This window comes from Canis lupus, chromosome 36, assembly GCF_011100685.1.
Source record: "Canis lupus familiaris isolate Mischka breed German Shepherd chromosome 36, alternate assembly UU_Cfam_GSD_1.0, whole genome shotgun sequence".
Classification (NCBI taxonomy): Eukaryota; Metazoa; Chordata; class Mammalia; order Carnivora; family Canidae; genus Canis; species Canis lupus.
The window spans coordinates 30,939,837-30,956,791 of record NC_049257.1 but is presented as its reverse complement, the minus strand read 5'-3'; the positions used below and the strand labels follow the sequence as shown (position 1 = coordinate 30,956,791).

At 39.5% G+C, this 16,955-nt stretch overlaps 1 protein-coding gene and 1 long non-coding RNA gene across 5 annotated transcripts in view; one reads left to right on the top strand and one right to left on the bottom strand.

Moving 5' to 3' along the window:
- Positions 1 to 16,955, top strand: part of COL5A2 (collagen type V alpha 2 chain) — a 153,144-nt gene that overhangs the window by 130,728 nt on the left and 5,461 nt on the right. For all 4 annotated transcript variants that reach the window (XM_038585079.1, XM_038585077.1, XM_038585076.1 and 1 more), the window contains exons 36-51: positions 548 to 601; positions 820 to 873; positions 1,312 to 1,365; positions 1,783 to 1,890; positions 2,008 to 2,061; positions 2,589 to 2,642; positions 3,314 to 3,475; positions 4,074 to 4,181; positions 5,322 to 5,429; positions 6,834 to 6,887; positions 8,832 to 8,939; positions 9,467 to 9,520; positions 12,242 to 12,349; positions 12,730 to 12,783; positions 13,823 to 13,930; positions 15,963 to 16,254. In XM_038585079.1, coding sequence (XP_038441007.1) covers positions 548 to 601; positions 820 to 873; positions 1,312 to 1,365; positions 1,783 to 1,890; positions 2,008 to 2,061; positions 2,589 to 2,642; positions 3,314 to 3,475; positions 4,074 to 4,181; positions 5,322 to 5,429; positions 6,834 to 6,887; positions 8,832 to 8,939; positions 9,467 to 9,520; positions 12,242 to 12,349; positions 12,730 to 12,783; positions 13,823 to 13,930; positions 15,963 to 16,254 — 1,534 coding nt within the window. The remainder of the gene's footprint in view (positions 1 to 547; positions 602 to 819; positions 874 to 1,311; positions 1,366 to 1,782; positions 1,891 to 2,007; positions 2,062 to 2,588; positions 2,643 to 3,313; positions 3,476 to 4,073; positions 4,182 to 5,321; positions 5,430 to 6,833; positions 6,888 to 8,831; positions 8,940 to 9,466; positions 9,521 to 12,241; positions 12,350 to 12,729; positions 12,784 to 13,822; positions 13,931 to 15,962; positions 16,255 to 16,955) is intronic.
- Positions 485 to 12,602, bottom strand: LOC119867862. The gene is made up of 3 exons (XR_005384913.1): positions 11,752 to 12,602; positions 8,753 to 9,031; positions 485 to 898 (listed from the first exon to the last, which is right to left on the bottom strand). It is a non-coding gene; the product is annotated as an uncharacterized LOC119867862 (long non-coding RNA).

Genomic DNA, 16,955 nt, shown 5'->3' with positions numbered 1-16,955 from the left:
AAGAAGACCCGGTTTGAACCCTTGTGTGATAGCTCCCTAAGCTCTGAGCATAAAGAACCCCAACCACAGCGTATTTGGGTAGTTGCACTCCTTGTAATCTTAGGAGAATGTAGAAAACTCAATGCTTTATCACAGTTTTACTTAAAAAAAAAAAAGTGGTATTTTGTTTATATAATTTAAGAATATGATATTCTAGACAAAAGAAGAAAAACATTTTTCAATCTATACTCAAATTTCAAAATTAAATAGGCCAAGAAACACAGAAACATTGTAGAAGAATAGTGTTAACTTAGAACTAATGTTTTGAAGATGGTATGATGTATGGATGAGTTGAGGTGGATGAAAGAGATTAAAGCATTTTGTGGAGAGAATCCAGGAAATTGTTTTAAAGTAAGTAGAAAAATCTTAAGAATATACACATTATATATTTATTATAGACAACGTTTTGCAAGAGCAGCTAAGCTGTAACAAAACAGTTCCCTTGTTTAATCATGGAGCATTCCATGCATTCCCGTCTTCAGTGTGCCTGTGTTCTGTTCATTGACAGGGTCTTCCCGGCCCCTTGGGTCCTCCAGGTCCTGCAGGTCCCACTGGAGAAAAGGTAGTATCGTAAATTTCCTATTTTGTGGGCTCAGGATCAGGAAGTCTGTATGATAGCTCTTCCACATAGTGTTCTCTGTTTCATAAAGTGTGGTGGTTGGGCCAGGTCGTCTCAGCGCTCTCTCCCCTGTCTGCCCTGCTCTTCGTGCTCAGGGTCCTCCAGTTGCATTATATTCTGCTCCCGCTTTGGACAATAACCATCTAACATCTGCTTTCTAGGGTGAACCTGGCCCTCGAGGTTTAGTTGGCCCTCCTGGCTCCCGTGGCAATCCCGTAAGTGGCAGTATTTTGATGTGTTCTAGAAGGGGAGTGAGCAGTAAAACAGTGCATCATTTTGTCTTGCTATTTATATAAAACCACGCCTGTTGCTTCAGGCTTATTTATAACTTCTTAGTTTTCAGCATTTACTTCTCTCATTAAACTCAAAAACTTACCAGTCTGTTATTTCTATGCAACCTATTAAATCTAGGTAAGTAGCTCATTTACTTAATAATTAAGAAACCTTTTAGAGACTTCAGACCTTGGAAATTTTGTTCTATGGCCCTAGGATCTCTATATCAGCCTAAAAGTCTTCCTCAAGAAATACATCTAATTCATCTATATATACATTTAAAGACACCACAAATCTAAATGTAATATAATGGTATTTTTAAATACTGTTTCTATTTAGAGTAAAGTGTGAAAGCCACAGTAATCTTTGTGTTCTCCTAGGGTTCTCGTGGTGAAAATGGCCCAACCGGGGCTGTTGGTTTTGCTGGACCTCAGGTATAATTTTCAAGTATCTCTAATTTACAGCGAACACTCTTCTTGTTATAGCAATAAATTTACTTGATTATCATTGTCATATGTATTGAAGGTACAACATCAGAGATGCTGGAACGTTTACAGTTTTCTAGGCAATATTCTCATTTTTAATTCTTTCATGACTGCCACTAAAATGGATGAGTTTGCATTATTTCAAATTTTATACTTATTTGTTGTTATAAAAATGGGATGGGATGACTTATTTGTTCAGATGGTCTTCAAAGATCTCATTAGGGAATTTTTTTCTTCTGAGCTTCATGTTGATTACAAAGCACCATTTAAAAATGTTCGGTTAAATGATATGTTAGTAATAATTACTGTGAAATAACTGGTCTATAAGTGTTATAATCAATGGCTTATTTATTACAATTGATACAGGGTCCCGATGGGCAGCCTGGAGTGAAAGGTGAGCCTGGCGAGCCAGGGCAGAAGGGAGATGCTGGCTCTCCTGGACCACAAGGTCTAGCAGGGTCCCCGGGACCTCATGTAAGTGAAAAGAAAAACAAAACCAATAACTTGAGTCATGTGCCCAATGTTTAGACTTTGTGTTTAGCCCATCTTGTTTTACTATAAGTGATTTTTTGTTCATTTCTTTCTATGTAGGGTCCTAATGGTGTTCCTGGACTCAAAGGTGGCCGAGGAACTCAGGGTCCACCTGTAAGTTGGTTTGAAGTTCTGGGAATTACGCACAGCTAGTCACAGACCTCTAGCACCTTGTGGCCATTTTAAAGTTAATCTGAAGTTGTAACAAATTTTTATTTGTATAAGTAAACTGCAGTGGAAAGGGCACTTAAGTGGGAAGATCTGAGTTGCAATTAGTTTATGATCTTGGAGACCCAGCTGCCTCACATATAACATAAAGAATATATTACCTGCGGAAGAGGTAATGGATACTGGGAACAGCTCAACAGAACTCTGTTATGCAGATTAATGTGATGCTAGCGCTAGCCCTGAGTATCCTGGTAGACGTGCAAGATAAATGGAAAGTAGAAAGAGAAAACTAGTGTCCTTCCTACCGGTTAATTCAGATCCATTCTAAAAACGTAGGATACAAGAAAAAAATACATTGTTTACAACAATGAAGGGGATCTGAAGCCTAATATCCCTGTGAAAAAAATAGATCCCCAAAAGTGTATATAATTAATAGTTATTTTAAAATTGCTTATATGATATTATATTTCTAGGGTGCAACAGGGTTTCCTGGTTCTGCCGGCAGAGTTGGACCTCCAGGCCCTCCTGTAAGTCAATTCAGTAACTCAAATCATTGGTAATAATCGCATACACACACATGAGAATACACAAAAACACACGTATATACACATTATATAGATAATATATATTTGAGTTATTGTTTATGGTTTTATTTAATCCTTAATAGTTAGTTAACCCATGTTAACAACCATTATCCTAATAATTCATACGTACTGGTATCCCGTCATAGCAAATTTGTCTTTAATCATCTAGTGTGTTTTGGAGTCACTTATTTACAAGAGCATTTGAACCTCAGTGCTTGACTACTATTCCATTTGGATACTAAATTCTGATGGTATTGTGTGCTAATAGCCATTTCCTTCAGTTAGGAAGCATCTCTCTGAAGCTTTGTTTAATGTTATTCTTTAATGATAAGATCTGGTCAGACAGAAAAAAATGTTATATATGCATTGATGGAGCAAAGTCTTAAGAACTTTGAAAATCCAAGTTAATTTCAGTATACTTTCGATATTAACTCAAAGGCAATTGCAAATAATTTAGATTTCTTTTCGGGAAATGAATCTGCAGCTGTGTTTTGTTTAATCTTGTTTAAATCTACCGAATGATTATCTAACAGGAAAAATGGACCTGAGGGGCCGTTGCATTAAGGGCTCTAATGTTGCTTCCACTTTGCCCCGCGGTTTCTATCTTCTACTAGGGAGCTCCGGGACCTGCGGGGCCCCTAGGGGAACCTGGGAAGGAGGGACCTCCAGGTCTTCGTGGGGACCCCGGCTCTCATGGGCGAGTGGGAGATCGAGGACCAGCTGGCCCCCCTGGTGGCCCAGGAGACAAAGGAGACCCAGGAGAAGATGGGCAACCTGTAAGTTTGGCATCTTTGTTTTCGGCCAGCTCTAACAAAGATATTTACCATTAGAAATCTGTAATAGTCACTGCCACAGAGAAACTGTTTATGCATCAACCTGGCTACTCTCATAAATCCTTATGCCATATATTTTTAAATTTATAATAAAAATGTAACAATAATGCCTGTGGTGTTCAAAAACTAAACAAGAAAACACTCTTTGTTAAATATCCGTGCTGTATAGAGAAGTGTTTTTTAAAATACATTATTTTATTTGATATCTAAGTATCTCAAGCACTAATGTGTGTTGCTAGACTACTATTTCTTTATTTTAGAAATTTCTTTGTCTTTTCAAAAAGAAGAGAAATCTTTGCCTAAATAGTTAACTCTTTTATTCCTTCAAAATTCACAGTACTCTTCCAAGTTTCTCAGAAGCCAGTGAGCCACCTTTAAACAATGTTAGGGCTCTGTGTGGAGAATAAATGTTGACTATTCATATCTTACAAAACAGAATTTTTTTCTTGTACTGAAAGACCAGTAGAGCTGGAATCTGAATCTGTTCCTTGCATAAGGTTTTACCCTGGAGAATTCCTAATTAGTTTATCCTTGAAATTAGGGTCCAGATGGCCCCCCTGGTCCAGCAGGCACTACTGGACAGAGAGGAATTGTGGGCATGCCAGGGCAGCGTGGGGAGCGAGGCATGCCTGGCTTGCCAGGCCCAGCGGTGAGTGGCCACGTTGGTCAGCATTTCAAGTGATTATTGCAATATAATTTGTAAAGAGAGAATTTATCTCTTTTTTCCTTAATAAAGTCTTTCTTAGATACAAACTCTGACTATCTTAAAAACCTTTGACTTTGAATGTCAAATTCTTTTCTTAAGAACCTTGCAAAGTCTTTGAAAAATATATTTACTTAACCCTGGGACCAGAGAAGTAGACAAATAAGGATATGGATTTGGGGTGATTCTAAATCTTTCTTTAAAGATTAAAAGTACTCACAGAGCCAGAGAAGGGGGACAATCTCCTCGTGAGCAGCTAGCCTCTTGTTAAATCAACATGTTAATGTTAACAAAAGCATCTGTATTTCACGGTTCAGAGGGCAAGTTTTCATAAATCATCAAAGGGAAGGAGTAGTTGAGCCAGAGCAACATTGGAGGTGAAAGTGGGGTGAGCTATGAAGATGGACTCTGACAGCACTCTCCTTTTCCCTGGAGCGTGTTAAAGACCTCATAGTCCCCGGAGTGTGGATAAAAGTTGGACTTACTGTTAGCTTTGAAGAGATTGAATATTACTGCTGAAAGTTTACATGCTTGTGGAAGAAAAATGATGTTTTTATATGGAATGTAGACAGAGAGGTGTCCTGCTGGGACCTTGGAACTGGAAGAATGTGGGTAGAGATCTGAACTCGCAAACCAGGAGTTAGGGGGTATCCTGTTGTTACCAGAAGTGAGCCACAGACCCAAAAGTAACACCTCCCAATGTGACAGTGAAACCCAAGTGCCGGGATCCAGAAATAGTGAGTCGAGAGAGCGGGAGTGAATGTGGATGAGCCTGTCTTACCAACGATGCAGGTTCCAAGAGAGCAGCCAGGATTGACCACAGGGCATGGGATTGAAACCAAAAATACACACCTGAGGTGGTGGCAGAGGGCACTTCCTGGTCCCTCTGGTATGTCAGAATGAATGTGAGAAGGGAGCTTGCCTCTAGGAAGGTGCTAGGGTGACAGGAGGTTTGGGATAGTGGATAATTAATATTATAGAAGGAGGGACTGGAGTGCCATTTGAATAAACAGAGCCTTTCTGGAAACCAGCTTTCTTACATTTCTTCGGAAGTGGTTGATTGACCTACTTATACTTTTATTTCAGGGCACACCAGGAAAAGTAGGACCTACCGGCGCACCAGGAGATAAAGGTCCGCCTGGACCTGTGGGACCCCCAGGCTCAAATGGCCCCGTAGGGGAGCCTGGCCCTGAAGTGAGTGCCACAGAGAAAATTATCCGGGTGGCATGGGGACAATATTTCTTTTATTTAGAAATCAATTCAGAAATTTAGAAATTGTGCATTTGCCTTGAAGTTTTTTGGTGGTGTTCTTTGCTTCCCTGGAGAGTTGTGTAAATGACGACAGAAGGAGAAGGAAGTAAGATGGGTGTCTTCGCACTGACCTTCATCTGGTCTGGAGCCAAGTATTTTAGTGGATTTAGGTTGTTACCAAATTGTTTTGAAGGTGAACAGACACAGTAATTAATCTTTTCTTGTTATTTCACTCTATAATGGCATATTTCTCAAAATCGCCAAGTTTTGTGGTAATAGGATTAATAGAACTATTACAGCTTGTGAAAAGAGAAAAGTAAGGTGAGATCATTCTACCTAAATATCACTAGAAGGTAACATCATGCACGTCATGTTCCCTTAGGCTCATCTGAGAGGAAGTTAATGCTTGAAAGGTGATTTGTGAAGTTATAGGTTGGAATCTCCTCTGTTCTGTGCTTTAATGAATAAGTCACCAGACAGTGTCACATTTTCTTGAAACCATACCTTTCAGAGCAATTTTTGATCAAATGATAAAAATATAGTCCTGAAAAAAAAAATCAAAGTAATATAGGGAGAGAAGAATGTATATTCTAAAAAATGTTATTTAATATCTAAACACGATTGTTTTAAAACTTTAAGGATATTGTTTGGCTAAGCTTAAGATACGAAAGGGAGGAAAACCATTTACTGGTAATACAAACCACAAAATTCCAAGAATAAAATTTCAAAGGATTTGAGGTTTATCCCCCCTGTTTTAAAATAAAAAGTAGAAAAAAAAAAAATAAAATAAAATAAAATAAAATAAAAAGTAGAAATGAAGAAATTTAAGTTAAGTGCAGGACGCGTGCCTGAGTGCATGGGGGGCTTCCCTGGTGTGGCCCTCCCCTGGGGCTGCCTTCCCGGGCCCACCCTTGAAGAGCAGATTCAGTGTTGTTCCACACAGAGCACGGAAGGACCCAGATTCATAGCAGGTTCCACGACGGTTTTAAAGTCAAGCTGCCATAGTAAATGGAAGTTCTCAATGCTTGAGTGTGGGATATGTGCACAGGGCAAGGCAATAACACCGCACTTTATAAGCACTGTATCGTAAGTGGAAAATGCAATGTCTTCAATAAAACTGTATTAAAATTGGCACTAAAACAAGTAAGAATGTGTTAATAATTTTAGAAGCAATTCCAAGCAGTAGAAAAGATGGCCCAAGACTTTCTTCTACTAGAATTTCCATAAGTGCTGATTTACACTTTATAGAACAGAGGTGGAAAACATGCTGTAATTTTTCTGGCGCTTGGAATGAGATTTTTGTTTCATTACTCTGTTAACTCATTTCTCAAATATGATTCTTTATAGGGTCCAGCTGGTAACGATGGTACTCCGGGACGGGACGGTGCTGTTGGGGAACGTGTAAGGGCAATTTCGCTGATTAGAAATGTGCACTAATGTAAATTTGAAACCTTTGTAAGACTGAAGAGTAAAATTTGCCCTTTCTTTCATAGCTCTGGGGCAGTCCTGATTTTTCTGATAGTAGCTACCTTTTTTTAAGGTCATTATTTAGGTAAATGAAATGAGACTTGAGTACACAGCAAAGTGAGACGGCATTTATTATTAATTGTAGGAAAGCAAATTGCTTTCATAGCTGATGTAACATGAAGGCTTTGGATACAGAGGAAGTAGTCTAAGTGTCACACTCATTCACAAATATATGGAAGCAGAAGCATCGCTGTGTGACATCTAAATTTCTCTACTCATCTCCTAAAGTGAATGCCCCATGAGAAAATAAACCAGGTGGCTTTCTGCCTGTTACATATCCCATGGTGTGTATTAAATATCATGACATATGCTGACCTGAAAACATCCCCAGCCTCGTCTGAAGGCCCAGTCCCTTTGGGGTAGTCACATGGTCGTCTTAGACTGCGTATCAGTCCACGGAAGGCAAAAAAAAATCAGTTCCCCGATTTAACATCTGTTATGACACACTGGCTCTGCTCACTTTGCAGCTCATCATGTGGCCAAAAGGCCTGTATATTCAGACAGACTTTGCCGGGAAGCTCGATTCCTTAAGCAGCCAGCAGTGCAGCCTTGAACAAATTTCCTGAACCTCCGTTTTCAAATAGTTTAAATACGATTAATACTTGCATTCAGTAACATGTTTAGAGTATCTAGTAGGCACTCGAAGAGAAAGAGTTTTAAGGCATCTTGAGTAAGCCCTCGCCTCATCTGCCATAAAGCTAGGGAACGCAGATTCTCCTGGCACCTGGGTTTCCCCCTTGGTCAGCATACATCGTACAAGGTAGTGGTCTTCAAAGATTTTGCTAATGTGGTCCCTGGTATAATTTTGAAAATCTGTGAACCCCTATGCACAATTTAAGTTGCCATCACATTTTATTTTAATCCTAAGTTTAAATAGTTGGAAAAGAGGTAATCATTGGTAAAGTCTAAATGTGTATGTGCTTTTAATACATTTTTTTCAAACTCATATTTGCCAGTTTTGCTTACCTGATGTATCATATGTCTGTTCTCCAGCCGAATTGCCAGCGTTTATCCCGGTTGCCAAACTAACCAGTCAAATTAAGACTTAATTTCTGTCAGCAGAATAGGTCTGACTTCATTTTTCAAGTCAAATAATCATGACAGTACATATTCATATAGCAATTATCTCACGTCTGACTTCCCGAGGAGACGAGATTTGGAGCCTTGTCATAGTTGGGTCACTTGGATAAAATAAGGAACAGCCTCTTTCTTTCCAAGTATCTCGTTGCTTTATTCCCAAGTGAACTCTGCGTTCTAGAAAAGTCCATAGAGGTGTCCCTCCCCGGGGCATTGCACCATAGTAAGATTGTAGAGAGATTGGAATACTTTTTCTTTCATAAAATGAGAGAGGGGTGATTATTAAAGAGGAAATAGGGAAGGATACTTCAGGTCAGTTGTCTGAGAGAACACATGTGGAATTGAAAGTCTAGAAAACGGGTTCCTTAAATTTCTCCCAGCTCTCACACTCTGGAAAGTCTTTATTTATCCCAAGTGAATGGATACTCCTCTTGAGGACTCTTTGGTGTAAAAAACACGCTAAATTCTGGAGGTGACACTGGTATACACTACAATCTTGACTGTGATGGTAGTAGGGTGAGAGTGAGGGGAGGGAGAACTGGAATTGGGGAAATATTCTTTTCAGTTTGATTTATTAAGAAGTAAACATAAGTAAAATATTTAAGAAAAATATACGTTGAAATATGAAAATAAGGTTTTAAAAAAGGCATATGTTTTCTTACCGCGAATAGCATGAGGGTATAGAATGCCGCTGTTTGATGATAAATATGAAAAGAATAATCCCATGGTTATTCTCTTCAGGGTGATCGTGGAGACCCGGGACCTGCAGGTCTGCCGGGCTCTCAGGGTGCCCCTGGAACCCCGGGCCCTGTCGGTGCTCCAGGAGATGCAGGACAAAGAGGAGATCCGGTAAGGAGACCCAGTTTCATACCGACAGTTACACCTCAGGGAGCTACATGTGAGCCTGGACTTAATCGTACACGCACCCTGGATCAAGGACTCTAAACAAAGAATGATAAACAGTCAGTTATGACTTAAATTGTTGTTAATCTTAACAGAAAACATTTGACTTCCACTAGATATTCAAAAATCCTGATGCTTTGAATTTCATCATCTAACGATGTTGGGGTGTATAGGAAATGTAATACGTGTGCATCATGTTAAATTTATGCTAGTAATGTCTTAGCATAATCCACTAAGGAGGATCGTCATTCAGTGAAATCAGTTAATAAAGTTGACTAAAGAAGTGTCATCGGAGTTGTAGTGAGCACATTCTTACACCTAAGGACATTTGGTTTGATTTTAATCCATTAGCCATAAGAATATACACAGGGATATACATAAACCATATATAAGTATCCAACTTACCTATTTTTGAATTATGTATCTATATGTAATATTTTTTACATACCGATTTTTGTGAAAATTTCTTCTAGGGTTCTCGGGGCCCTGTAGGACCACCTGGTCGAATCGGAAAACGTGGCTTACTTGTAAGTAAAGTAATTATTCTTTAAAAATAAAAATATTCTCATATATACACACACATCTATTGTATGTACATGTATGTGTATATGTATATGTGTGTGTATATATATATATCCTCAAAGGAGCACAATTTAAGATTCAAAAATGAAGATTAAAGTATTACTTTAATATCCAGAAGTTTGTGTTTGTTTTATAATTTTAACATATGTCCTCTAAATTTAACTGTGAATTCTTTCAATAGTCAATAAGGACTTGTGGAGTCACAGGTTTCTCTCAAAATAATAGGAATGGTGCCCTTTTTTTTTAGAGATTTTCCAAAAATCACATAGGAAAATGGGCTTGAAATCTCTTTGTAAACTTGAAAAGTGCTAGTCAAATATTTTATATTTTCAGCTAGACTACCCTGCTCACGTTCTAATCTTTTTGCTTTTACAGTTGCTTCCAGGTTAATGATTATTATATAGCTGTTTTACTGCGAGTGAATCCTCTCTGACGGGCAGCCTGTTAGCCATGTTCCTTTCACACTTATAAAAATTAATATCTATAATGATGAAAAAATTATAGCGTTAAATTCATGATCTATTACTAAATCATAATTCTCAGCTTTGATTTGAGCCTAATCGGAGACAATTTCAGTTATATGGTGTGTCAAGTGAATGATTTTCTAACTACTTACATAACAATGTGGTTTATTTTTCATAATTAAATGAATTTTAGTTAATAATTTAAATAGGTGCTTTCTGGTTTGGTTTATTTTCAATTATGAAATTCTAGGACATCCCAAAATAAAAGAACCTCTCTAACATGAAAACATTCAGGCTGATTTTAGTATTTAAATTTGTATTATTATATAAAATACATAAAAGTGAGATCTACTCTTATTTTTATTATAAAAAGATTCCCATGCTGTTTGACAGTTAGGATGTCCAAATTAAAAAAAGAGAACTAAACAAAATAACAAACTAATAAAAAAAACTAACCCAAGAGCCAGTATATATTTGAGGATATTTTCCATTCTCCTAAGTCAGATTGATAGTTTGAATTATCTTTTAGGAAAACCAAAGACAACAGAAGCTGTCCTCAAAGTAGGTGACCCTATGCCTCCTGTCCAATTACTGTGAACCCCTAGATCCCTGGTGCTTTTCTGAGTCCCCAAGACTTAAAAACGAACAACAAACAAAAAGGCAGCCCAAGACCGATCAGATTGATCTGATAATTTCTACCTCTTGGCATAGCTACTATTCCACAAGAAGATGCTTAATTACTGCTTTTTCTTTAGTTTCTCAGCATCAGGATAGATGGATTTGGGTACAAATATTGCAGATATAAGGATAACAGGCATTTCTTTGTGTCTTCTTTAAAGGAGAGTGCTTAATAATGATATTCCTCTTCTGTTAGCTTGAGCAAGACTTTGCCAATTTTTCATTTCCCCCAAGTTTGAGATACAGTCGGCACATAACATTATTATAGTACGTAGCACAATGACTGATGTACGTATATGTTGTGAAATGATTATGACAATACCACAGAAAGTGTAATTAGCAGCCATCATCTCACATACATGCAAATTTTATTTTCCTATGGTGAGAACTTTTACGGTCTACTCTCTTAGCATATGGCCACCTTTCTAATATATTCTTGGGGGTCATATCCAGTTAGCTTATCTACATGTGCAAACTTAATAATCATTCTTTTCTTAGAGGTAACGTAAGTAAATAAAGACTCATGTTTTAGTTTAAAAGAATCTGTGTGTAGGGCGGCAGCCCAGGTGGCTCAGCGGGTTAGCGCCGCCTTCAGCCCAGGGCGTGATCCTGGGTCCCAGGATCGAGTCCCACGTCGGGCTCCCTGCATGGAGCCTGCTTCTCCCTCTGCCTGTGTCTCTGCCTCTCTGTCTCTCTGTGTCTCTCATGAATAAATAAAATCTTAAAAAAAAAAGAATCTATGTGTAGTGGCAATATTTTTGCATAATGATATCAGAAAATATGTGCAATACAGTCTTTGGAAAATGTTTCAGATAGGTTAGGTCAAACTTAAAAGTGCATCATTTTACTATGAATGCAGGGCAAACATTTAAAAAAGTGAATCTGTAGGAAAGCCTTATTATATATCTTATGTTTTTAGTGATCACGCCTTCATTCCTTAAGAAAAAGAGACAAAAATTTCTCAGTCCGATTCAGATAAGTAGCTATGTTAGTTCATACAGTTGCCCCCTTTCCCTCTGTGGGATTTCCATTACCTGTGGTTAACAGCAGTCAGGAAGCAAACGATCCTCCTCCTGACATGTCATCAGAAGGTCAGTAGTAGCCAGACACTCCGTCACAACGCCTGCGTCATTCACCTCGCTTCATCTCATCACGTAGGCATTTTATCAAATATCACATCCTCACCAGAAGAAAGGTGAGAACAGTACAGGAAGACAGAGAGAGAGAGAGAGAGCGGCCACATTCACATTATTATATTGTTATAATTGTTCTATTTTATTATTCATGATTGTTAATCTCTTAATTCGTGCCTAATTTATAAACCTCACTCTGAGATATGTATGTATAGGAAAAATGTAATGCTTATAGCGTTCAGGCTTCCACTGCGGATCGTGGGACGTGTCCCCCATGGATAAGGAATCCTTGTACGGTGTTCACAATTGTAGTAAATACAACTGTAAAAATTAAAACTGTAGTAAATTATAGTCTCACCAAGCAATATCCACGCCATGACCCTCTTTCTAGGGACCCCAAGGACCTCGAGGTGACAAAGGTGATCATGGAGACCGAGGTGACCGAGGTCAGAAGGGCCACAGAGGCTTCACTGGTCTTCAGGGTCTTCCCGGACCTCCTGTAAGTATTACTTGGCTTCCGTGTACAAATATACTAGTATCTTGACGTGAACATTTATTTACCCATTAGGTGATTGCACTTTTTGTATCTTTTCATTTCAAAGCATATCCTGGTGAATATTTAATTACCCAGTTATCCAGGATAATATGCCATTTATCAGCTGTGATTCTGTAGGAAGCAATAAAGCAAAAGGATAGGTAGGTGTACCATCGCTCCTGCAGTTGAGGATCCGCCGGCTCACGTAGGTGTTGGAGAGATGGGTGACTTGAAGAAATCAGCGTTTGCTGCGAAAGTGAATGACAGCACGTTTTTAAAAGCTGAGAACGGCAAAATGTGGGTGTAAACATTTTGGCAACAGTTTTTACTTTTTTCCTCCCTAGGGTCCCAATGGTGAACAAGGCAGCGCTGGGATTCCTGGACCATTTGGCCCAAGAGTAAGTAACAAAACCTACTAAGTTGCAGATACGAATAATAAGGCCCTTGGTAAAAATAAATAAATAAATAAATAAATAAATAAGGCCCTTGGTGACATAGAGCTAGGGCTTGAGGATCGTTTTTTATGACATTGAATCGGAGTCAGCCCGGGTTCTCTGGAGCTCTGATTCAGCAATTCCCTTTAAGTAGAAATATTCCAAAATATGATATATTGCTTCACGAGCCCACATTAGAATCTTTTACCTACTAGGTATATGCTGATCTGTTACTTCATCATCTTAGTCTGTGTTCATGGAAATTTTATTGAACTCCTTGAGAAGATATAATAAGACTTACCATGAGGTACAAACAGGTTTTGAAGCTGGATACCTTCCCCCACCCCCTTTTAGTAATTGAGATAGTTTCTCAGAAGTGGTTTGCATAAGGCTAATTCTGAAGAAAATAATAAAATGAAACCAGGATTTGCAGCTTTTAAAGATTCTACATTGGTGCTAATGCTGCCTCCAAAACGTCATTAATGTCTTAGGACAATTGACAGACATAATTACTTAGGAAAATCATTAGAAAGAATTTCCACTATGTCTAAATACAGTGTAAACAAATCCTACATAACATTGAGAAGAGTGGTATTAATATAAGTAGGATGTGATGAGATCCTGGAGAAAAAGCACACAAATTTAACTTCTATTAATCACTCATACCTTCTGTCATTTTCTTAGTCCTAACTAATTAGATTACTAATTAACTTTATAATACATGAGATTTCATGAAACAGCCTTCTTCCCATAAAAGCAGATGACCAGTCCATTAAAGTTTTTGCCTGATGCTGTCTTTTATGACACATGGATGATGGAAAATTCATGTGTGATCAAACAGTGAACATGAAGGATCCAGGACCCCACTGATTAGTCATCAGGACAATGAACGTGAAACCACTGTGATAGCTCTGTAAGGAATATAGTTCTTTGGTTAGACAGTCCTTGCAAAATGTTTTTTCATAGAATCTAATCTAATCTAATCTAATCTTGTTTCCGGCAGGGTCCTCCAGGTCCAGTTGGTCCCTCAGGTAAAGAAGGAAACCCTGGACCACTTGGGCCTATCGGGCCTCCTGGTGTGCGGGGCAGTGTCGGAGAAGCAGGACCTGAGGTAATTCCAGAGGGTTGCACGCACAGAGCACTGTTGGTTCCTGTAGCCTGGATTCTACCCAAGGAACCTCCATGAAGCCTGGTGGACAGGAGAGTTAAAGAACTCTGGAGGGACGCCCGGGTGGCTCCGGGGTCGGGCGTCTGCCTTCGACTCAGGGTGTGACCCTGGGGTCCTGGGATCGAGTCCCCCATCGGGCTCCCTGCATGGAGCCTGCTTCTCCCTCTGCCTGTGTCTCTGCCTTTCTCTCTGTGTGTCTCATGAATAAATAAATAAAATCTCAAAAAAAAAAAAAAAACCTCTGAAAACAAACGTAGGTGTCCAACAAGAGCTTGTCTATATAAGTAACTCTTTCAAGTATTTTAAGACAGATGATTCAGAGTATATAAAATCAGAGTCCAACCTACCAAAGCCTTGACTTCATGTGACACCAGTGAGAGAAAATAGCAGGTTATGATTGTATTTATAATTAAAGTTATGAAAATGTTGCTTTGCTTTAAATGCCAGCAAACTAAATGTGAGCTTTGATGAGTATAGTCATTCATGAAAATGCTGGAAAGCGAAAATATTAAAATTAAAGTTTTTCTCTATTAAAAATGGCATTCAGAAAGGATTTAAATTAAAACTTCTTAAAAATTCTAATAGTATTGACTTGGGAGACATGAGGAATTTGGGAAACACCCTCCTATTTCTGCCATACGCATGTGTACATGTGCATGTGTTGTTTAGGAGTTAACGTGTCTCATTTACCTTTCCCTCCTTACTCTATCTCTTCCCTTTACTGATATTATCATTAAACTAAATACTTATTATTTATTATATGGATGGAATAGCCTTGTTTTTCCTATGGTCAAGGGCAATATCTCCTGTCTAGCTCTCTGAATGGAAAACAGCTACAGAATTGGAATACCTCTGACTTATGTGGCTCTCGATTGACTCTATTCTATGCTTCAGTGGCCCTTAATGGAAAAAAATACATCTTTTCCCCTAAACAGCATAAAGGAATGCATAGAGCCATGATATGACCTGAAAGGAAAAACAAACAAGCAGATTTAACAGGCTACTGAGGGAGAATCCAGGTTGGCACTGAATTTTGAAGCAACTTGCTCAGAGCCCATAACAGGCGGCAGGGCTGGCGTGGAGCTCCAGCCTCTGACGGCTGGGACCACGCTCTGCGCATCGGATGTGGAGCAGGCGCCTCTGCAGGTTGTCCCCGATGCCCTCAAGTCCTGGGCTCTTCCTTGGGAAACTGCAGAAAGGATCGATAGTGAGAATCCACTTCCAGGCCTCTGCCACTTTTTGTGCTTATCTCCCTATGAGTCCAGTAGTTCTTTATGGCAAAAAAGTAAGGGAGCTGTTTATTTTTGTTAATAAGAAGACCAAAGAGAACGTTTCACAATTTTGTTTAGTACAGAGAATCTGCTCGCTTCGGCAGCATATATACTAACATAGTACAGAGAATCTTAACTTACAAATTAATGCACATAAAAAGATATCCTGCACTTTCCTCCATATTTGGAAGTAGGGGAAATTGTTTCGGGGGTGTTTCTTGTGGGTATTTCCCTGATACAGACGTGAAGCCTTAGAGAACCAGCACCCACAGCTCTTCTGCATCTCCTCCTCCAGCTTCTGCCCATAAATCCTTTGGAAATATTTCAGTGTGCCTTGCCCCAAATAGTTTAGAAATGAATCGACATGTCCACACATTCTTAACATGAAACGTATTGCATCTTCAAGGTAAACATTGGAACAAATATTTTGTGCTTTGATTTTTATTGGTCTCAGGCTGACTTGCAGGTGTGTTGGCTGGTAACAGTCACACATCATGTCTCATCCTGGGAGAGTTACAGGAGTAGGCCACAGCGCAGCCCTCCAGGTTTAAAAAGTCTGAGGTCACAGATGTGTCAGTACCACCAAACTGGGACAGTGCTTTGTAACCCCCAACATAGGTACCGAGTCCCATTGATGCTTTGTGTCCAGATGAAAAAAAAACAAAAAATCTGTTAACTGTATTTCTGATTTTTTTTAAAATTAGGGTCCTCCTGGTGAGCCCGGTCCCCCTGGCCCCCCGGGGCCCCCTGGCCATCTTACAGCTGCTCTTGGAGACATCATGGGCCACTACGATGAGAGCATGCCAGACCCACTGCCAGAGTTCACTGAGGACCAGGCTGCTCCCGATGACAGAAACAAGACTGACCCAGGGGTCCATGCAACCCTGAAGTCACTCAGTAGTCAGATTGAAACCATGCGCAGTCCTGACGGCTCTAAGAAGCACCCGGCCCGGACTTGTGATGACCTAAAACTTTGCCATTCTGCCAAGCAGAGCGGTGAGTAGGCGCCTGCCCATTCGGGCGGAGCCCGTTGTTCCTGATTGATTGTGTTCTTGGCCACATCCCGAAACGTGGTGCTGAGTGAGTGACAGACTCAAGAGGTGACAGGACCAGCGCGGCACAGGCTTTATGCGTTGGTGGTGGGGACGGTCAGCGATGTGACCGGTTATGGGGTGAGAGGATCCGTGTTGTAAGAGAGGACCAAAACAAAAACAAAAAAAAATAAGAGGACCTACTCCATTAGTGATCCAGTTTCACGTCATTTTGGAGATAACTGTTGGCATTCTAATTGTTGCTCAACTCATTTACAGTATTGACGATACGTTATTTTATTAGATTCTAATTCTATTTTGCTTTAAAAAGTTGGCTTTCTAAATTTAATGAGAACACATCCATTTTGGCAAAGCCACTTCATTATGGTGACTCGTCTGTCTTTGGTATAGCTCTCTATGTAAGACGGCGATGGTGGTACTTCATCCCCGGGCATGTTTTGAGCTTTAAGCACCCTCCCGTTGTGGCACAGTACGTCAGAGCAGTGCCTGGCACACAGGAAGCACTCAGACGGGTGACATTTACTTTTTCTTCAGCTGTAGAGTATTTCCTAAACTGAGATACTCTGTCTTAAAAGAGTCCTTCAACAATGAGTTCATACTTTTCAAACCATCTGTTAGCTCTTTGAGAGACTCATAATCTTTTGA